The sequence below is a fragment of the Spermophilus citellus genome, assembly GCF_964194105.1.
Source record: "Spermophilus citellus genome assembly, chromosome: 17".
NCBI classification, from domain to species: Eukaryota; Metazoa; Chordata; class Mammalia; order Rodentia; family Sciuridae; genus Spermophilus; species Spermophilus citellus.
The window spans coordinates 67,372,404-67,395,231 of NC_138199.1; the positions used below are offsets into that span (position 1 = coordinate 67,372,404).

Sequence of the window (22,828 nt, forward strand, 5' to 3'; positions counted from 1 at the left end):
CTTATAATTTATATTAGGGTAAAAATACTAAATAATACGCTGAATATGGCTTGGTGGTAGAGTCTTTGCTTAGCATGTGTAAGTCCCTGGGTTTGATCTCCAGCAACATACACACAAAAATACTAATTACTAATACCATAATCCTTGAAGCTGTTCATCTTCTATCTTCTTACAAACTTAGAATTGACGTTTTCCCCCCCAAAGTCAAGCAATGCAAATATTTACAAAATGACACAGAAATATCTCAAAACTTCAGTCAATGATTTGCCTTCCTAAATCCCCCTTGGTTGCTCTGTGAAATGACCATTTAAGTGGACTTCAAAATATGGTTTTGAAACAAACTCTCCAATCTTGTATCTTTAATTTTCAATTAATTTTCTGTTCAGTTTTACAAGTGTTTTCTAAAACATGCAGAAATTTTTTTTCTTCAAATTTCTCCCCCAGGGAATCTCTTAACAGAACAACATTTACAAGTTCTGTTTTAGCCCTGTGTTCACCTGTTTTATTGATGACCAGTAAAAGAGTCAGAGGATCTTGTGGTTGTTGTCCTGGTGAAAGGAAGTACATATTTGGAGACAGTCCCCAAGAGTAACTTTTATTGTATAACTCATAAAACAGATGTTCCAAAAGTTGAGGGATAAAGCTAATCCCAAAAAGGAATAACCTATGTGGAGGAAAACATAAAAGAATAATCAGTAGCAGTTTCTGTAGATTATTAGATGTATTAGTCAACTTTTAGTCACTGTGACCAAAATACCTGACATGAATAGCTTAGAGGAGGAAAAGTTTATTTTAGCTCATGGTTTCAGAGATTCAGTCCATGGGAGCCCGAGTCCATTGCTCTGGGCCCAAGAATAAGCAGAACATCATGGTGGAAAGGACTGATGGAGGAAAGCTACTCAGCTCAGGGGCCTGGGAAACAGAGGGAGAAAGGGGAATGAGTAGCAGGGAAGGTGAACTCTTCCAGGTATGATCCCAGTGACCCACGTCCTCTACTCATGACCAGCCTGCCTACAGTTACCACTCAGCGCGGTAGTAGTGCTTTCAAATTATGTATCTATGAAGTGGATTAATCCATTGTTTTCATTCTTTCCAGTGTCAACTATTTCCAACCAATTTTTGCACCATTGCCCAATTCAGTTTCTTGGCTTTCTCATCTATCAGTCAATTTTCAATAAATAAAATCTTAATAGCTTCTTACAGTCCAAACGTTTTAGTTCTATATATTCTAATATATTTTTTTTAAATTTTTGAGACATTTTATGTTTCAATGAATTTAGAATTATGGTTACCATGATCTAATCATTTTACTTCTGAACATTTCCACATTGGTACAGGAGCTTTGAGGACATACCTCATATGGAAACCATAACATTAGTTTTGAGAGAATCATGGTTATAATAATGGAAATAAATTATAAGTACTAATAAACATTTGAATCATGCCCTTTCCTCTTTTTTTTCTTCTTTCTAAAGTGAGAAGGTTCCTATGTACTTACATTTGGTCTTTTTCCGTCTACTCATGCCTCGGACATTGGGTTCAAGCCTATGAAATCTTCTGATTATTGTTTAAATCTTCTCTCTAGTGCCCACCTCTTTCTCCATTTCAGTTCGGCTTTCCTTCCTTTATCTGAAGCACAGCCACTTGGCATATCACCAACCTTCAGACCCTCTACACTGTGAAACTTTTCCCATACCATTTCCAATTTCTGTAGTCACAACATTTTCTTGGTTCCCTGGGCTCCAAAGCCAAATCATTTCCCACTCATCTTTGAAGTCTCTTTTTCAAATGGCTGAAAATTCCTGCCTGTCCTATCATTATTTCTTGCCTCCAAAACCAACTTCTCTTGTCTGCTTTTCAAGATGGACCTTTATTTTCTCTGTCTGTTCTGTCTTTATCAATATTATCCTAAACTACTGTGTCATTTTTTTCCATGGTCAACTATTTCCAAACAATTTTGCACCATTGCCCAATTCAGTTTCTTGGCTGCTGAGGGCCATTGCCAAATAGGAATGACGCATCGAAATTTCCTTGCCAGCGTACCCCATGTTAAATGGACTTGCCTTGGAAATTCGCTGTGACATTGCATGTGTGTTTGAGAAAGGTGACCCTGCTCAAGGACAAGGGTGGATCCAGGTTTAGGGTGTATCCTGCCAGTTTTAGGAAGTATCCCGGTTTAGGATAATTTGGGTTTAAGGCGTTCCCGGTTTAAGACAATCTGGGTTTAAGGCAGTTCCAGGTTTAAGGTTATTGCTGCTGGGAATAGGGTGTATCCTGCTGCCTTAGTTCCCGTTGAGTTCTCGTGGAATTCTGAAAGTATTTTGGGACATGAATTGTGCAGCAGAACTTGGATTTCCCCAGAACGTGTGTAGAGGCCGGTGTGAGTTTGGGAATAAAGAATTGCTGTTTGAATCTACAAGGTGTGTGGTGGCTCGTGATTCTGTGCCCAGCCAAGACTGCGGAACTTGGCATTCTCTTCTGTCAGCCAACTTTCAATAAATACATAAATAAAACCTTAATAACTTCTTAAAGTCCAAAATTTTTAGTTCTATATATTCTATTTTTTTTTAAATTTGAGACAGTCTATATTTCAATGAACTTAGAATTAATAATTCCTTTAGATTCCACATGCACTTTCATACTCAGTACATTTTCCCTGCCTGAATTTCTAACACTCTTTCTCTCTGCACCTAAATAAGTTCTATTCTGTTACATCAGTTCTTCCTGAATTGTTTGATGCCTCCATTTGACAAAATCTCTTTCCTACTAAGTGCATAGTTCATAGATTTGTCTAGTTTGTAATATGCATTTTAAATGTTTAGCTAACCACCCTTATGGATAGGTTGTTACTCTAGTTTGGAAGTTGAATGTCTCCCAAAGGTCCATGTGTGAAAGCTGGGTGTCCAAGGTAGTACCCTTGCAAGGTGGGAATTGTTAGGAGGTGGGGCTTCATACTCTATCCTCAGGTCCTTAGAGGACCTTGAAGGCAATTGTGAGACCCCAGTCTCTTCTTCTTTTTCTCCACCTACTAACTCAGGATGTAGACTGTTTGCTCCACCACACCCTCCCTCCCACCATGATGCGACACCCTCCCCAGAGGCCAAAAGCATGGGACCACCTGATCTTGCGCTGAAACCTCCAAAACTGTGAGCTAAAATAAAATTTTCTCTTTAGAATTTGTTTGATATTTCATTATAGTGGTGGAAACCTGTCCAATAAAACTTTCATGTTTATTTTAATATATGTGCAAATATTTAACAATAGAGTCTTTCACAAGCATGCTTATAAATATTTGGGATTTATATATCTCCATATAGAGCTGGGCTTATGCAAGGAAGTGATATTCAGTAATGAGGGCTGAAGCTATAGGAATGTGTGTAAACCTTATCATGGGCTCTAGATGCAACTGTAGAACTAAACCAGAGATGCACAGAGCCCCAGACTGTAACACTGAAGTTCTGAGAGAGTGTCTAGTCTGTCCTGCAACATTAATTCTAACCTGAGTTTCCAGCCTACTGGACTGCCCTGTGGATTTAGACTTGCCAGTCCCCATGGAAGTGGAGTCAATTCCTTAAAATATGTGCACACATAAACATATTCATATAAATATACATATATACAAACACATACACAAGCATGCACACACACACATGCATGTACATGCACTGCATTCTATTATTTTCACTTCTGTGAAGCTGCTAAGAAATGAAAATTTTGTCACTTTTAGAACAGGACCCAAGTGCTAACATCCACATGTGCACTAAGAACTACTTCAGCCTATTGTTATGAACAAAATTTGTGTGAAATTGAAAGAATCCCAACTGTTGTATGTTTTGATTAAGTAACCACATGAGCAGTTAAGAATGCAGTTTTGTTGTAGTCATTGTTGTTTAAGACCATATGCAGTTACTGGGACTTATTTTATCTGAGTGTTTCTTTTATCCTTTTTCTTTTGTGCTCTCTCTCTCTCTCTCTCTCTCTCTCTCTCTCTCTCTCTCTCTCTCTCTCTCCCTCTCTCTCTCTGAGTGCACAGATCAAACAAATCTGAAATATCCAGATACTCACATGGTTAATAGGCTTTTTCTTTCTTTCTTTAACATGAGGAAGCGAACTTTGGCTATTGCGCAGACCTGCTGCCTCCAGAGTGCCATGCCACTTGCTGTTTTCTTTGTGGAATAGAGGGAAGTCAGCACTTGTTCCAGCTCAACAAGGTTTCCCCTATCTTTTGCCCCATCACCTTGCAATTGTTGCCAATTTCCAATATCTAAAATGTAAGATAAATCATTTATAAGGTGCCATATTAACTAATTGTGCATTTTTAGCTTTTCCTATGATCATCTTTTCAACCAAAGTTGCCAGATTTAGCCTACTGGGCTAAGAGAAAGTAATCTGATTCATGGTATTTTTAGAGCAACTATTGAGAAAATGAGACAGAAGCAAAAATATTGATATAGCAAAAGGAAAACTTGTGCCTTCTGAAAAAAAATTCCTTTGCAGGAATTCTTCTAGGGAAATCAATTAAAATAAACTCATAGGGCTGGGGATGTGGCTCAAGCGGTAGCGCGCTCGCCTGGCATGCATGCGGCCCGGGTTCGATCCTCAGCACCACATACCAACAAAGATGTTGTGTCTGCCGAGAACTAAAAAATAAATATTAAAAAAAAATTCTCTCTCTCTCTCTCTCTCTCTCTCTCTCTCTCTCTCTCTCTCTCTCTCCCACCTCTCTCACTCTCTCTTAAAAAAAATAAAATAAAATAAACTCATAAATAAATATCTTCATAGCAAGAGATAAACTTTATTCTAACCAAAGCAAAAGAGTACTCACCTGCAAGAACATAAAGACAATACCAAGAGTACTTTTAATATTTTTAAGAACTCAATAAAAGTTTATTAATTTTGAGGAGAAGCATAGTGAAAACTGATAGACTTCTAGAAAGCTAAAAAATATGTAAATTAATAGTTCATTGCAAGGGCTGGGGCATTTGCCTCATATACATGAAGCCCTAGTTTGATTCCCAGCACCACACACACACACACACACACACACACACAAATGTTACCTATAATCACTGAAAACACGTACCATGCATGTAACTTCAAAAATAGATAAAAACAGAAAAGAGGGAACTGAAAATATACTTGGTCAACATGGAGAGCAGATAAGTCCCCAGTTACTGAATGATCCTACAGCATTGGCAAAAGCCAAGCCTGGGAAATATTCCTTGCCAAAGATGAAGATGTTGTCAATCTTGATTCTCAGCTTCTGAAGCTAAAAGTTATTAAATGTCCCAGGACAATAGCTTCCCTGGGTGCAGCAGAATGTTCCTATCACTGAAACAATAGGATAGCTGCAAAAAATGTTTCTAGCTCTATAACTTTTTAGTGCACAAAGAAGCCTCTGACAGCTTATAAGCCTTAAACAATTTACAATGCCCCTGCAGTTTAACTTCCTGATTATGAGATGCTGTATAATAAACTCATGGAGCTATTTCTGAGTCACTGTTCCTCCATCAGAGTGAAGTGTCCCACCTGGCCCCAGATTTACTTGATAATGTCTCTGTTTTTCTCCATTTCCAGGCACCCTTACTTGATAAGCCTTTTTTGATGCTGTGCAGGTTGCAGAAGTTGGTGCCCTATATAGGACTTGAGTACAAGGGAACTCAAAGAGAATCAGATGACACTCCTGAGATGTGCATGTATTTTTTGAAATCTCAGCATTAGAAGTGGTTACTGTCAAAACTTTGTTAATGCTATGTGAGTCATGGCAGGTCAACTTTTTAAAAATTTAAAATGCTCAGAAAAAAATAAACACAGTGAGATGATAATAAACCAAAACCAAGAAAATGTCTTAGAAGCAATCAGACAGTAAAGACAATATTTTTCAATCAAAGGCAATTAGACTGACATCAGATCTTTTCATGCAACAACTGAATCCCCAATACACTGGAATGATACCTTCAAAAAGCTCAAGAAAAGCAGGTATCAATATAAATATAAATTTTCTTTTCTCTATAGCACTTACATTCAGGTAACATTATACAGCATATTTATTGTCTACCTCATGAGGACCTAGTGTAGTACATCACTGTATTCCACAGAGGTATATTTCTTGTCTGCTTTAAGCTTTCCAAAGACCAGTACCAACAGATGCATACAATCTCACCATTCAAAGCATATTTACAAAATAAAATATTTCACAGAAAAACAAAATTCAAGTTTCTTTCCTTTCTTCCTCCCTCCCTTCTTGGCTTCTTCCCCACCTCTTTCTTTTTTTCTTTTTTACCTGATTCATCAACAGTTGATTTTCCTTCTAATTTCAGGAATACCTCATTCAAAGTTGTCATGGAAACACCATAATTCTCAATGCCTTGGTTGGAACATCTATCAAGATCCCTGTAAAGATCTAAAAAATAAACAAAAAATAGATCAGAATATTCTAATTTATAATGACATTGATGATAATTTTATTTGTCAAAAAGCAAAAACACTAATGATAGACCAAATACACTTCTACCAGAAACAAATCATGACATAGAAGTTTATTATTTCACATCTATGTAGTGCATTAGTTTCCATGTTTTCTTGAGTTTCAAAGTCAAATGTAAACATGTTTTTTTCTATATTTTGAAAACTGCAGTTTTTAAAAATAAATATATTTTATTTAGTGTACTTTTTAAAGCTTTATTTCTGTTATATTATAGGGAATGCTTAATTCTAAGCTCCAATTAACTAAAGAATATTTTCCAGAGAATAAAGATTCATATTTTCATGTTAAGAATAATTGTTAGGTAACTCTAATAACAAATGCAAATTAACTAATGTTTATGGAAATATGTAACTGTCACAGAATCTTTCCTACTTCAAAAAAGCATAAATTAAAGAAAGGGCAAAGTATTTACTATGTAATTCAGAGAATGTACTATGTAACTCTGTCCCTACTCTCAGATTCATCTCTCTCTCCCTCCCTCCCTCCTTCCATTCCTCTCAAAGATTCTGACCATGATGTGAAAACTACACAAGAGTCTTGAAATGGAGTAATTCTTCATGAGGGAACAGCAGGTCCTTTTGAAGGATTTCAACAACAACAACAACAAAAAAGGTTGGAAAATAAAGCTTCTATCTTGTGTGTTGCATAAAGAAAAATAGAAATGTATTTGTGACTTCTAAGGAGTTCTTAAACCTACCTAATCTTAGTTTCTTTTTTAGTCTGTCTCTAATTGCTTATCATCTTTGGAATTCATTTAATAAGCAATCAGATGAAACTGTGCTTTGTAGTTCTCATAAAGATTTCTGTTTCCATAATGATCTATACCTCAAAGACATTATATGTACATCTAAGACTACCATTATCTCAATGACCTTCCAACATAACTGAAATGAGGAGGGATCATACATTATTTTCATTGGCAGCATTATGTATTTTTGTTTCTTTCTTAGTGGTGCATCCTAATCACGTGTATCTTAGACCTAACAAAATGCCAGAGGCACTACATGTCAATCCAGGTACTTTATTTAAATTTCATATTTTAACAAAACGTTTAAATATATTAAGTCAGGTGATAGTTATTGGTATGTTATTAAGGCTACGGTCTGGTGCTGTTTCTTTATTGGTCACGATTGTGACAGGTCTATTTACTCCAACATATAACAGTAGCCCCTGATCTTCCTCGAAGAGTTGGCAAATTTCCTGAACACAATAAGGTAAGCAAATACTGATAGGCTACACTTCAAAATAAATAAATAAAAGTCATCTATCTTGAAACTATTGGGAGATAAAACAGCTTATTGGGACATCCAATAAAAGAGTGGTAACAGTGTACTCACACAGGCTTTTGGATTTGCAGCGAAGGTGTGAATTTTAGAATGTTTAGTAGCATACCGGATGACCACGCTCATGTTCAGTACACTGGATTGCACTGTAATGTGGAGCCCATACAATATATACATTGTTTATGAATTCCTTTAGCTCCTTCAGTAGTTCACCACTGTTTTCACAAACTCCTTCCTGCCCTGACCATATCATTCATTCCTGAAACAAATTCCCCCCAAATCCTAATTTTAATGTGATGCTTTCCTCTTAGTTGTATGTGGTACAACTCAACACATATTTATCTATGTGCCTTGGTTTAGTCATAAATGACACAAGGATAGTGTCAAGGGCTGACAGAGGTGACCTTGGGACTAGAAATGTTGAACAGATAGTTACTGCATAGTGCCAGACTAAAACTAGTCATCATTCTCATCAGCCCAGTTATTATCAGTAACACCATTCCCAAGTCATTCTGTGTTCTCCATATTTTGTTACCTGGAAATTTGCTTGTCGTTTCCAAAGGCAAAATATAGATAAGTCTTTCTTCACTTTGTGCTGTTAATTTGGCATCAGGGATGTGCTGCTTAACCAGTGATGTTATGCTCTCTGGATCACACATTTCGTTCAGGTGCAAACTAAGTTTTAAAAGAATGGGATATAGTTATTTTTTTATCAAACACTAACTCTAAAACCACATCTTAACTATGTAGTTTGTGCTTGTCGCTTCATCAATATTTATGAGACAAAAATGTAAAATCTACTGGAAGAAGAAAAACATAATGATACTAATATATTCCAAGCTGTTTAATCTACACAAATAGCAGAGAAACTTATGAAAGGGAAAAATGAGTCAGGTGACATATCTCAAAGATTATCATTTGGAAGAAAGAGAGATACAGCCAAATCTTGCCTGGGCTGGGGTGCAGGGGGAGGTTTGATTTTGTCTCTACCTCTTCAAAAACCCAACTTTGAATTCTGCCTTCATAGTAATGTATGAGTTCTGCAAACACTTGGACTTGTACACAGTAAAACAAAAATGGAGATAATTTGTATAGTCATTAAGGACATGGGTCTAGCTGGGCACCATGGCGCACACCTATAATTACTGGCTCAGGAGGCTGAGGCAGAAGGATGGCAAGTTCAAAGCTAGTCTCAGCAATTTAGCAAGACTCTATCTCAAATGTCTCAAAATAAAAAATATAACAGGCTGGGGATGTGGCTCAGTCATTAAACACTCTTGGGTTCAATCTCTGGTACCAAAATAAGAACATAGGTCTAATGTCACACTAATGCTGGTTCCAGACCTGCATCCAGGAAAGTGTTTAACATCTCTGAGCGTCAGAGTTCTCATCTATGAGATGAAATAACATCCAGCTTCCTAAAGAACTTCTAAAAACAGAAGAAAATACTGCAGATGAGACAGCACAGGGACTTTCCTGGTAAAACCTCAGTACATGTCATATAATTTTATCATTTTCATGCCAATTGAAAGTTGGTCTGTCCTTTGATAAGACCATTTAAAATTTATTATATTTTTGGATTTTAGAAACCCCATTAGTCATATCCACTGAAAAGTACTGAGAAGATAGAGTGATGCGAACATCACAATAGACTGATTACATAAACCTAAAAAAATCAATTAAAACCACTATTCTGTGCTTAGCATTATTAGGAATACCAAGTAGGAAGGGAGCTTGCAACAGATAGCAATACAAAGCAGCGTGATATAGAAGGGAAAGAGAGGAAAGGTAAGAACTTCACACCTTGTCAAGTGCTCACGCAGCCTTAAGTATAAAATGGGTGTTATTACTGCTATTTTATAAATGAAGCTACCAAGGTTCAAGGAAGTTAAAAAGTCACCTAAAATAACAATTCATAGAAGTGCTTTCAGATTTTCAGAAAAAGAGGATGATCAAGAAGGAGAAAACATTTAGGAATAGGCTTCAAAATGGATAGATTTGGACACAGTTAAATGAGCTGGAGGAGGACATGTTAGATAGATGTCCTCTCTCAAGCACAAATAAGACAACCATGCACATATCTGGAGGACACAGAGTGGCACCCTTCAAGTGGAGGTACTGATTAAACAGAGTTTTGACAAATGATAACAAAAGAATGATAGTTTTGATCAAGTAAGCACTTGGAGTAAGTAATGGTGGGGCATTACTTAGTCCAAGGATAAATGACCCTGGGAGATGGAGTGCTTAAAATGATTTTTAAAGAAATATTAATACTTAAGTGGGAAGCAAAAGTAAGTGAATCACACCATGCCTATAATCTTGATCCCAAACTCAACCACTTATAAACGTTCAAGACAGTGGGTTATGAACACTCTTGGTGTGTGGTATTCTTATCAAAAAAAGGATGGCAGGGGCTGGGGTTGTGGCTCAGCAGTAGAGCACTCGCCTAGCATGTGCAAGGCACTGGGTTTGATCCTCAGCACCACATTAAAATAAATAAATAAAATAAAGGTATTCTGTCCAACTACAACTAAGAAAAAAAATTTAAAAAAGGATGGCAGTAGCAGTTTTTAGAGTTATTTGGAGGTTAGATATGTAAGTATTCTTTATTTAGATTTCTTAGCAATCCCTAAAATGTAGCCAACACTTAATAAGTGGTAGGAATTACTTAATCATGATAATAATTATTATCATGAAGAGAAGGAGAGAGAAAAGAACGGTAGAGAAAATGAAGTCAGGGAGAATTGAGAGGAAAGTATTGAAACTATCAAGAAAAACAAAAACAAACTTCTGAAAGATGTTAAGAGAAAAGGTTGAAACACCTGTAAGTTACTCTTAGCAAGTAATATGTTCTGAAAACATTTTTCAAGCATTTTATTTAAACCTAGATAGCCATCCTTATATTCTCAGTGTCTACTTGACCTCGTGCTAACTCAGCTCTTTTGAAGAGTGATTGTGCAGCCTATTTTGATGTGGTGATGTTGATTGCGCCTGCCCCCAGCATTTTCCATATGTCCCCACCATTAAGAGCAATACCTTAACTGGTAGCCAATGCCCCATCTCTTCTTCAGGAACAGAGAAGAGCCTGCACACTTCAGCCTCCCACTGGAGATAAAGACCTTCCTGTCTAGTGAGGAAGAACCAAAAGATAAATGTTACTGGGGCATTATTTCTTCACAATTCATAAAAGAGTGACTCCAATAACAAATAATGATTTTTAGAAGCATGACACACTAAAATAGATACATTCTAATTCTGCCACAGGTAAACCACTTCATCATCCAACAACTGCAATGATAAATTATGATAAATGAGTCTCTCGCATAGTTTAAAAAGTTACTATGTATCTAAACAATTTGCTTCAAGACAACTGACATCACACTGAATAAAACATAATAGACCTTAGAGAATATTCCATATATTTTATAACTCCAGCTGCTCTGCAATAGGATCAGAATACATCCATGGGACAAAGTACTCTGGGACACAGACATTCAAGTGGGTGACAGCCAAACTCTCCTGTCTTGGCCCATGCCAGTGAGATACAGCTAGAGAGCACCTACTCAAATTCCACACATGTCCCTAAATTCTCACTAAGATCAATGAAAGAAAACTTAAAACTACCAGCCAGAATATCAGCCTCATCCATGAACTGGGTGCTGAAGAGGATGACTCTGTCCGATTTCCTCTCTTTCAAGAGATTCCACATGCGATGCCTTGAAAGAGGGTCCAATCCAGCAGTTGGTTCATCCAATAACAAAACCTGGATGGTAGAAATAAACCTAAAATAATTTTCCAACTCAGGAAAAAAATCTTCTAAAAAGCACTCTGCTTGCACAAATATTGGAAAGAAATACCTTAGAGTTTAAAATTTCATTGTGAAAATTCTCTTACATTTATCTTTTGCAAATCATTTGATCTAGTACAAAAGCTTCATAGTCTTCAATCTGATTTCACCAGTGGTTTTACTTCAACTTACCTGTGGATCTCCTAAAATGGCAATTCCAAAAGTCAGTTTCCTTTTTTGTCCACCACTTATATTTTGAGCAAGAATGTCTTGAATACTTTCCATCTCTAAGGCCTGTAAAACTCGTTGTACCTAATCACATAAAGAATATTTAGTCCAAAACCCAAGATTTTTAAGACATCATCATTTCTTTCTTTCTTTCTTTCTTTCTTTCTTTCTTTCTTTCTTTCTTTCTTTCTTTCTTTCGTACTGGGGAATGAACCTACACATGCTTTGCCACTGAGCCACATCCCTGGCCCTTTTAATTATTTATTTATCCATTCATTCATTCATTTATTTATTTTGAGATAGAATCTCACTAAGTTGCTGAGGGCCTTCCTAAATTGTTGATATTGGCCTTGATCTCTTGCATCAGCCTCCTAGGCTGGGATTATAAGCATGTGCTACCACACCTAGTTTTTTCTGTCTTTATAAAAGGTCCTTTTGCCTAACCTTTAGGCAAAATACAAACAACACAAACCCATTTAGAGTTCTCTAGGCAAGCAATTTCATTTTCTTGGTTGTTTGACAGGCAATATGTTCAGATACCTCTTGCTCCACTTCATGTGGCAGAATCCCTTTTATTTTAGCGAACAGCCTGAGGTTTTCTCTCACAGTAAGGAAGCCAAATTGTACATTGGATTGTGGACACACTCCAGTGAGCTTGCTGACAGTTTCAAAATCAGCCATTTCTGAAAGTGTGTGATTATAGATGGTGACAGAGCCTGTGAGCAGAAGATAGAGAGTTGCCATCAGGACAAGGTGTCATGTTGCATTTAAAATACTTTACCATGGAAAAGAATGAATGCAAATCACTGGATTCAGTGAAACATATTTTACCTATAGGTACTACACAGTTGTCTGATTGAAAGGTAGCGTTCTGATAACATGATCTAGCAGAAATGCTAATTACTAACTGAATCATCACAGAGCTACTTAGAGAATATTTAGAACACAAATGACATTTTAAAGAAATACAATTGTATAAAAGAATAACTTAAATGTCCAAATTTTGTTTTAGTTTTTAAACTGATACATAAGATCATTAAAAATGCACATATTAATAGGTTACCATACAATGTTCTGATTCATGTATACCTTGTGTCATGTTCAAGGAAACTTCTAAATATTTTCTCTTAAACACCTGACCTGATGTGACAAGTAGTTAATATGACTATTGAAGCTAACTGAAGAAAGACTCAGGTGGTTCACTTGTGCCTGAGCTTGTCCTTGGATGACTGTTCTCTCACCTGACGTTGGGGCTGACAGTCCACTCAGTATGTTCAACAGCGTGGTTTTCCCAGCTCCACTGTGACCAAGGAGGGCAGTGATCTGGCCTTCGTATATATCCAATCCCAGACCTGGCATGATTTCAAAATCATTATATTTCAAGCCTGCATAGTAGCTTTGCAGTCTCTGAAATTTTTATAATTTTTTTTCTCAGCATCAATATATTTGGCTACCATTATTCAAAATTAAATCAATCTTAAAGTTCTTCCTTTTAAGATTATGTCTCACATAATAAACATTTCACAACTATAGCATCATCAATGACAAGTCATTATAAGATTAACTTTTTTTCATAAAAGCATTTTTATTCTTAAAGAGAGGCCAGCTATTTAAAAAGATAGCTTTAGTAATCCCAGCGACTCAGGAGGTTGAGGTAGGAGGTACATGAGTTCAAAGCCAGCCTCAGCAAGAAAGGCCCTATGCAACTTAGTGAGACCCAATCTCTAAATAAAATATAAAAAAGGGCTGGGGATGTGGCTCAGTGGTTAAGTTCCCTGGGTTCAATTTCTGATACCAAAAAGTAAATAAATTTAATTTAATTTAAAAATTTAAAAGATAGCTTTAGAACTAGAGCATTAATGAGTTGAAAATAAAGAATTGTATACTATCATATATCTTTCCCTCCTGTATGATCTTCCTTTTTAACATTGTTATATGATTTTTATGAACTTAAAAGGAAATATAATGTGTTTCAATAAAAGAGAATTATAATATCTGGATGACCAGTCCTTAATTTCCACCAAGGTGCTATAATGTTGAGGCACAGTCCCTACATCAAATGGCCACGTTAAATATTTTATTTTATTACCTCTTAAAGCTTCTACTTTTTCATGTTTTCCTGTAAATTCTTTTTTAAGATTATTGATTCTGTAAAAGAGAAAAAACAAATGGAACTGTTTTGAGGAAGTTACGGAGATGGACAGAGGCTGGATAAATCAAGTCTTTGAGTTTGCAAGAAAATCTAAGGGTCTTTCTTTCTTTCCCCATTAAGTACAGCCAGAAGCATCCAAAGCATCTTGTTAGAAGCAGCACCCCCTGATCACCACAACTTGGACAAGCTACAAACGGAGGGGTAGGGAGCACAAGGAAGTATTGAGGGCTGTGGCAGATGACAGGAGATGAGGAGAGCTGGATGTGAAATAAAAAAAAAAAAAAAAAGAAAGTAGCATATGATAAAAAGCAAGGGCCTTATGGTAAAAACTTCCTGGGTAAAGTCCCAGACGTGTCACTTACTAGCTCTGTTACAGACACTGTGCACCCAAAATTCACTGATTCAGCACCAGTAGGATGGGATAACAAGATTACTGTCACACAGCCCTGATTTGTAGAACAAATGAGAAAGGTCATGCAGAAAGCAAAAAGCTTGGGACAGAGCAAACCTCCATGAGAGGGGAAGAAGAAGACAAAGAAAAAAAAAAGTTTAAAACCAAGATAGGTTTTAAAAAGAGTACCTAGGAAAGATTTGGAATGAGTGGAAGGGCTACTTCAAACCGGCCCCTTATTGTACATTATCACAATAAACCAGCAGATGGGTTATATTAGTCTGCTCAGCCCCATAGTCCAAGTGGTTAAAGGTCAGATATTTACTTCTCATAGTTTTGGAGTCTGGAAAATTTGAGACTGATATATCCATTGACTTGGTTCCTGGTGGACTCTTTAGTACTTGCAGAAGGTGGCCTTCTTGCTGTGCCCTCACATGGTGGGAGTGTGCCTCTCTGTTTCTCTTCTTACAAACATGCTGATCCCATCATGAAAGCTCTCCTCTTGAGGTCTCATCTAAACCTAATTAGTTCTCAAGGCCTCTGTCTCCAAATACCATCATTTCAGGGGTTAGGGTTTCAACGTATGCAATTCAATTCACAGAACTGATAACCTTCAGTGAAATGCAGCAGTGACTTGAGAGGATCATTAGTTGCTGCCACAACTTTGAGTTGGGCATACAAGGGTTTATTCAAACTGTGAAGTCTTGGGCAAGTTGTTTGGCTTTTTCTAGCCTCTCTTTCCTCATCTTTTCTTTTTCAGGGAATCATAAGTATCCATTTGGTTTATTCCTTCATTTCATCTAAGCCATACATATGCTGGGCTCTTTCCATAAGTTTTAATGAAATGTTACCTTGTTGTTTAGGCAGTAGATTCTAGATTAGGTAGAAACTTCTCTCTGGATGCTATAATAATATATTTTAATTGACATTTCCATCTTCTGCCTTCTCTTCTGAGAGTTGATGGTGAGCTCTGCTGGCTTGGACTCTGGGATAAAATGACCTGGAGGTGCAGAGCACTATGAACTGATCTGCTGGATGCAGAGCAGGCTGCAGGAATGAAGCAGGACGGGGGCTTTGGGTTCCCCTGCCACATACAAGGCTTCTTGGACCATCCTGTCAGCCAGCCATGTGAGATTCTGCTTCCCATGCCTCCACCATTGCTAGAGGTGATTTTTCTAGAGCAGGGACAAACCTTTTGACCTAAAATTCACAAGCCTTTACTATCCTTTTTCTTGCCTGTTGAGTAAATCAAAATGCCTTCTTTCTCTAATCAAGGATTTCTATTACTGCTATGATAGGAATGATTCCTTCCCAGGCACTAGAAAGAGCATAAATCTCAGTGTTCCAGCTTGTAGGGAGATCCCCATCCTGGAGGACAAAGCAACACCTCAGGAGGAGTGAAGAGACACTACTCTCATGTCTGTTTGTACTGGACGTGCAGTTTTGAGTTTAAGTAGATTAGTGGATGAGGTGGATCAGAAAAGCTTTATTGAAGGGTGACATGAACACAGCATGAATGATGGTCAAAATTTGAGCAAAGATATTAAGGATTCCTAGCTGCTTGGAAGTCAAAGCAACCAGCAATGAATGAAGTATGAGCATCACCTCCAAGTCAAGGGTGCCTGGGGCTGCTACTGCTCACTCCTCACATTCCCCTCCACCTCTCAGGAATCTCTCTCCTTTGCTGCATGGTCTGCTTTTTTTTTTCCCCCATCTTTCCTTAATCTTATCAACTGGTAAGGGAAGAGGAGAAAGAAAAAATAAATCATGGATAAAAAGAGGTGAGATTAACAAGGGGGATGGTGGCATTGTCTATCACAAGGAGAGCAGCAGAGAGGAGAGAGAAAAACTAGGAGAAGAATGAGATGGTGACAGTTGTTGCTAGGCCACAAGATATTAGTAAATCAAAACGCTGAGAATGCGAGAAAATAAAGTGCCATTAAGGGTGAGAGCAGCCTTTCAGGAGCGCAGGAGGCTGGCGTGGGTGGTGCGAGGGGCCCAGAAGGCAGTCTTTGTACAGCACTGTGTTGCTGGTAGATCCCTGGTCTCTGACCTGTTCTCCATTGCACCTCCATGTGATTTATTTGTTACCTGATGGCTTCTTTCCCATGAAATTCTGGAGACACTGGTTCAAAAGAGTCATCCCATGAAGGGTCAGAAGGTGTTTCATTCTCAAGGACCACGTGATTAGCTCCTTGGTGTTGAAACCAAAACGAAGACTTCAGGAAAAACCAGGGAGAATGACTATGTCCAAATTTGTCTACATGGGCAGGATGCAATTTAATATCAGGTCAGGCACCATATCAAAGATCATAGTCCCCCTAGGGCAGAGTGTCAACGCTTTGACAGTAAACCTGAACCCACATTATCACCTTAGACTATTATGGTTGTAACTGCTTTTGACATAAAAAAAACAATGAAGAAAAAGTAACTGGAATGTTACCATCTGATACAATGTTTCTAATATGAGAAGAATGTAGCAAATATCCTCAAATCAGAGTGAGATGTTTCAGAAAAATGTAAATCTGACAGTTAAGAACAACTTCCTCTTGGATTTGGCAGACATGGAATGTGCTTGCCAGAGTCCCTGGCTATGGTGAGATATAGACCTTGTGTCACAATGCCAGTGGTGTTTTATCAAGTCAGTGACAGAAGCATCTACAAGATAAGCTATCTCAGAGAACCTAGAGGAGACTACAGAAGTAGGCACAACATTTTAAAAATAAAACAAATGGAGCAAATGTATATTAAGAATGAGAAAAATGAAGAGCTTCCTCGTGGTAATTCTCATCAAGGTAAAGGTAGCTTTTGATCATCATTAGTCTTGGAAGGAATAGAGTAGGAAAAGAAATAGAAAAGAAATAGTAAGAAAAGAATAGAGAAGAACTTAATGAACTCTGGAAGTGTTCACAGATAAGATGGATGATCTGGTTGAGCACATTTCTGAGTTGACTTTTATGTACCATGCCAATTTATTCTACCAAGTGTATTTTTCTGGTTTTCTCACTTTTAAAGGGGTAGGAGGAAGAATATACTGATTGGTTTTAAAAATACATTTTCCATACTAATAAAGTATGACTCCAGAGTAAGTATCATGATGGTGAAATTATCTATCTCCCTCAATATGTACCTACTGACTACTTGCAAAATACTTTTCAGAGAAATGAAAATTTTCAACAAAATTGTCAACATTAGCCTTTTTCATTTTCAGTCTATTATAAAGTTTTAGAAATCCTAATCCAAAAGAGACTTTAGAATTAATCTGAACAAAACTCTGTGTGCAGAATGAATCTCCAATAGGACATCCATTGTTTCAAGGGATGGAAAATATACCATCTTCAGAAGCCAGAGATTTAATGTATGGAGGCCTCAATGGTAAGAAACAATAACTTCAAACTGAGCCCAGATTAACTCCTTATTTTCCCACTCTTTTGGTGTTCTTATTTTCTATTTTAGACAGAAGACTGATGTTGTAAAATGACAGCCATTGTTTCCAATATGACTCTTGGAATTATTGTTAAAAATGTCACCTGGTCACGGTCAACCTATTGCTCAACAGTTGCCTTTGAATGCTATCATCTAGTATGGTGTATTAAATTTTATTTTAAAAATATAATGCTACCAGGCTGGAGTCATGGCTCAGAGGTAGAACACTTGCCTAGCATGCATAAGGCACTGAGTTCAATTCTCACCACCACATACAAATAAAATAAAGATATTGTGTCTACCTATAACTAAAAAAAATATTTTTTAAAAAAATATCATGCTACCTAAACACCATGTATGTGTCCTTTTTACTTTAAAGATAAAGAAAGGACTTTTGTTGTCACATGTTTTCATGAAGTTCAGATACACCACATCATCTATTTTTTCTGGTCACTTAATATAGTAACCTTGTGAAAATCAACATGATGTTTTCTGGAATAATTTATCCCAATGAACTACAGCTAGATGCCATTTCTGGAAATTTCCCTTTTAATAGAGTTTACAAACTATTTCTAATTTCAACAAAAATCTTCCACAAGATGATTTTCAAACTCATTAGTTCATAGCTAGCAAAACACAGTTTTCTTCTTTTTGGAAAAGAAGTGCTTGCCTCCCTGGGCTCTTACAATACCTCTTTTGATAATCATGTTTTCTTCAAAATTACTAGAATTGGTTTGGCAATCTTTTCTTCAATTACTGAGAATAACCTGATTTTAAAGATCTGTCAATGTTGATAGAGTTTTATTCGACCACAAAGAAGAATGAAACTATGTCATTGCAGGAAAATAGATAGAACTTGAAACATCATGTTAAATGAAATAAGCCAAACTCAGATTTTTTTTATCTCATATGTGGAAGCAAGAGAAAAAAAGGTGGGGTAGGGGAGTGGAGGGTTCTCATGGAAATAGAAAGGAGATCAGTAGAACAGAGGAAGGGGATCAGCAGGAAGGGGGAAGGAAAAGAGGAGGCACTGTGAAACAAAATTGACCAAATTATATTGCTATAATGTGTGCAATTACACTATTGGGTATAATTATAATGCAACAATAAAAAAGTAAAAAATATTTAAGATGTGTCAATGCAAAATAACCTCATTTAGGGAAACTGAATATCCTGGTATTCCCTTCGTACATAAATTATCTTAAGTTTATCCTGGCAATATTCTATGTACTATTAAAGTTAGGTATGTCTCAAAAGTTAATAGGGTAATTATATTGTCTTCAAATTTTTATTTTCCAAATTGTTTCATTTCCAGAAGTTTTTCATTTTCCAGAATTTTAGATTTATTAAACTGTTCTCAATTTGTCTTTTTAAACTTTTTTCCTGTTTTATTAAAGCATTTTGTTTTCATTTCTAAGTTTCTACATATTATTAATATTATATATTTCAAATTTTTTATTGATCTTGGTCAGGCTAAATATGTTCTCTTCTATTTTTAGAGTGACAAAATCTTTTTATTAGCATTTATCAATGTTGGATATTAATCAAATTTTAGTGTGTATGTTAAGGTAATGACATTATTTTCTTTAATTTGTTAAGATAAATTCTTCTGCTGGAATAAATTTCACTTGGTTATTATATAGTGACCACATAAATCATTGTTGTAGTGGATTTGTTTCTGTTGATTTAGGTTTTATAACCAAGTACAAATCTGAGGGCTACCCATTTCTTTTTCTTGAACTATTTTTGTATTAACAGATTCATTATCCATAATCTCTTGCAAGTGCCTCTTTTTAAAAAGAAATAGTCTTCAGTGTTAGAGAAGAGCCAAGACTTAGATGGTAATTCTACAAACAGAGTGCAGAATATTATCTGTCCTGTTTTAGAAATTTAGAAAAAAAAAGCTAGATAATTTATATACAGTACATTGTAGACAGTTATTTTAAATAAATGCAATTGATAACATTGTGTTGAATAAAACCATGCTTCTACTTACTGGGTAAAATTTTGTCAAAATATAATGTCAATACCAAATAGAGAAGAGCATCAAAGACCAACATGAAGAGAGTAGCTATTATTAGATATGAGGAGTTTGAAGAATCCAAATGGACATTAGAATTCACGTCATAGTCCAAATGTATAAGCTGGGAAAAGATATACAGAATGTTAAAAAGATTAACATAGCATTAAATTTTTAAAGAAATAATTGATACACCATTAAAATGATCATTTTCTCATTTCTTTCAGACATTGGGATTGCAAAGATAAATCAAACACAATTTGAATCTTACAGAGCTCAGATCTACTGGCATGCAAAGCAATCGACCTATCTATCTGCAAACCACAAGTGACAGCACAGAGGTCTTCTAGGAATTAAAGGAACTCAAGTGATGTTCCAGTTTAACCCAATGCAGGACTTCATTAGGATTAGGATGGAGATAAGGAGGGTGTCCGGGAGGCGTCTCAAATCCAGCGCAAAAACATGGAGGGGGGAAGCATATTAGCATCTGAGCAGAACGATTTCTAATTGAGCCATAGTAAGATTCAATGAGTTACCATGGAGCATAACTTTCCATTTAGCCTTTTATAGTCATAATGTTATAACTAGAATTAGCTTTTCTGAAGAGGTTCAGCTTTATAATGAAATGACCAGTTAAAAATAAAAAGAGATTTATTTTAAATTTATTATTTATTATTATTTATTATTTATTATTTATTATTTATTATTTATTTTAAATTCCTGGCTTTCAAATCCCTCAATAGTATTGAGGGTCATGTTTTCTAAATTTAAATCAGACAAATGTTTACTAGGGCAATCAATTACAAGTAGAAGCTGAACCACAGCAACCATAGAGTACAATCCTATATTTAATGACTTAAGAAATAAATAATTATGCGGAGAGGGAAAAAAACAAAAAACTCTTGTCCCTTAAGTGTTTGTCTTGACAAAAGGCGCATGTAAATTTTAATGCTTTGTACATGTGGTTTGAATTATTGAGGGAATCTGTTTAGAATGTTCCCTAAAAAGTAAAAGAGTTACCTTAACTCTTACCTGGGCCATTCCAGCAGTGAAGGCAAAGGGGCTTAGAAGACAGAAGGTCCATTCCAAAAATGCAGGAAGATGTCTGTACAATGCTGTGAATCCTAGGCTCCCCCAAAAGATGATAAGGAGAAAGATGGCCAGGCCGGTCAGGAAAGGTTTCTTTATCAGTACACTCATCAAGAAAGCCAGAGTTATCTGACAGAAGAAAAGCACTTCAGTTGGAAAAATGCTGAGTAAAGAAGCTATGTTTGCTATGATTTAGATGAGGGTCCCTCCAAGGCCCTTCTGTTTAAAGGCTTGGTTCTAGGCCCACGGTGTCTTCGGTAGTTTGGCAGAACCTTTAAGAATAGATTCCAGTGGGAAATCTTCTGATTACTGGGTGTGTGCCCTGGAATGGGACTGAGGAGCCTTAGGGTCCCTTCTACTTTCTTTCTTTGCATCCTGGCCATGAGATGAGCGGCTTTGATCCACCATGCACTGCTGCCATGATGTGCTTCCCAATCACAGGCCCCAAGGAAATAGGGTCAACCAACCATGGACTGATCATCAAAACTGTGAGCCACGCCAGGTATTGTGGTGCACACCTGTAATCCCAGCAACTCAGGAGGCTGAGGCAGGAGGATTGTGAGTTCAAAGTCAGTCTTAGCGATTTAGCAAGGTTCTAAGCAACTTAGCAAGACCCTGTCTCTAAATAATATATAAAACAGGCTGCAGATGTGGGTCAGCAAGTAAGCACCCTGGGTTCAATCTCTAGTACCAAAAATAAAACAAAACAACAACAAAAATAAAACTAGTGTCGAAATAAACCTTTTCTTCTTTTAAGTTGATTATCTCAGGCATTTGTTTTAGTGATGGAAAGCTAACACAAAATTACAAAATTTCATCAGTTTTTTTTTTTTAGTAGTGTCTAGAAACTGTTTCATGCAGACAGCAAACAGAACAGAAGAGGTGAAGACAGAGTAAGTGGCACATGACTGTAGTGAGAGACAGAGAGAGAAAGAGAAAGAAAATGAGAATTCACCAACTTACCAAGGACAGGCCGTAGAAGAGAAACAGAATAAAGACCACCACGAAACCAGTTAGGATGACAACTTGGGCAGACTTTATAATAAGGGCCATCAAAATGGCCATGATAAGGATGAAGCTGGAATATATCAAGCCCCAGGAAAGCCTGCCAGAGAAACAGAGCATGGATTCAGTGTGCTACCATTCATTCATTCATTCATTCATTCATCAAATGGTTGTGAGGTTCACCATTCTATCAAGGATAAAAAGGAGACAATAGCTAACAAATCAGAAAACTTCCTTGCCCAAAAGCTCATATTCTACAGGGAAACATAGGCAATAAGCAGCAAATTGGCAAAATAGACAGCCAATTGCAATTTAAGAAAAAAAGAAAAAAGTGGGTAACAAGATGGGAAAAGTTTTCAGGGAAGCGTTTATCATGATCTGTCAGTTTTGGACACCTTCTTTAAGTAATTAACAAACAACATGGACAGAGAAATAGACAATCAAGCAGAGGTGAGCAAACCTTTTCTCTAAAGAACCAGATCATACATATTGAAGGCGTTATAGGCCAAACAGGTCTGTGTGGCAATTACTCAATTCTGCCCTCGTAGCACACTAGTAACCCTAGACAATATGTAAGAGATGTGTGGCTGTGTCTCCAGGAAAATGTACCTGTAGGTAATGAAATTTGAATTTCCTTCAAATTTTCGTGTTCCACATAGTACTATGTTTTAATTTTTTTTCTCAGCATTTAAAATGAAAAGTCATTTCTAGTTTGCAGATTCTATAGAAAAAGGCCACAGTTTACAACTCTTGGTATAGATGGTTAGATACAGATGCAAATATACACAGACATAAAACATAGATAGATACAGATAAACAGATTGATATGGAGATGTGTTGTTCCTTACTGTTAATGCCATAAAAATAGGAAGAAAATTCTGTATGGTGGAAGAGAATAAGCGTGCTTATCACACAGACCCAGATTCAAATTTTCTCTGTTACCTTGTAACTAGATAATCC

General features: G+C 36.6%; 1 protein-coding gene across 3 annotated transcripts in view; it reads right to left on the reverse strand.

Moving 5' to 3' along the window:
- Positions 1 to 22,828, reverse strand: part of ABCA9 (ATP binding cassette subfamily A member 9) — a 61,140-nt gene that overhangs the window by 26,250 nt on the left and 12,062 nt on the right. Inside the window, exons 7-20 of one of the 3 annotated variants that reach the window (XM_081271923.1) lie at positions 21,827 to 21,968; positions 20,807 to 20,992; positions 19,751 to 19,898; positions 16,420 to 16,522; positions 13,875 to 13,933; positions 13,027 to 13,137; positions 12,326 to 12,501; positions 11,750 to 11,869; positions 11,395 to 11,533; positions 10,807 to 10,897; positions 8,306 to 8,445; positions 6,284 to 6,403; positions 4,066 to 4,264; positions 498 to 664 (exon numbers count right to left, since the gene is read on the reverse strand). In XM_081271923.1, coding sequence (XP_081128049.1) covers positions 498 to 664; positions 4,066 to 4,264; positions 6,284 to 6,403; positions 8,306 to 8,445; positions 10,807 to 10,897; positions 11,395 to 11,533; positions 11,750 to 11,869; positions 12,326 to 12,501; positions 13,027 to 13,137; positions 13,875 to 13,933; positions 16,420 to 16,522; positions 19,751 to 19,898; positions 20,807 to 20,992; positions 21,827 to 21,968 — 1,901 coding nt within the window. Of the gene's footprint in view, positions 1 to 497; positions 665 to 4,065; positions 4,265 to 6,283; positions 6,404 to 8,305; positions 8,446 to 10,806; positions 10,898 to 11,394; positions 11,534 to 11,749; positions 11,870 to 12,325; positions 12,502 to 13,026; positions 13,138 to 13,874; positions 13,934 to 16,419; positions 16,589 to 19,750; positions 19,899 to 20,806; positions 20,993 to 21,826; positions 21,969 to 22,828 lie in introns of all 3 variants that reach the window. The other 2 variants (XM_081271922.1, XM_081271924.1) reach the window with 2 other exon arrangements.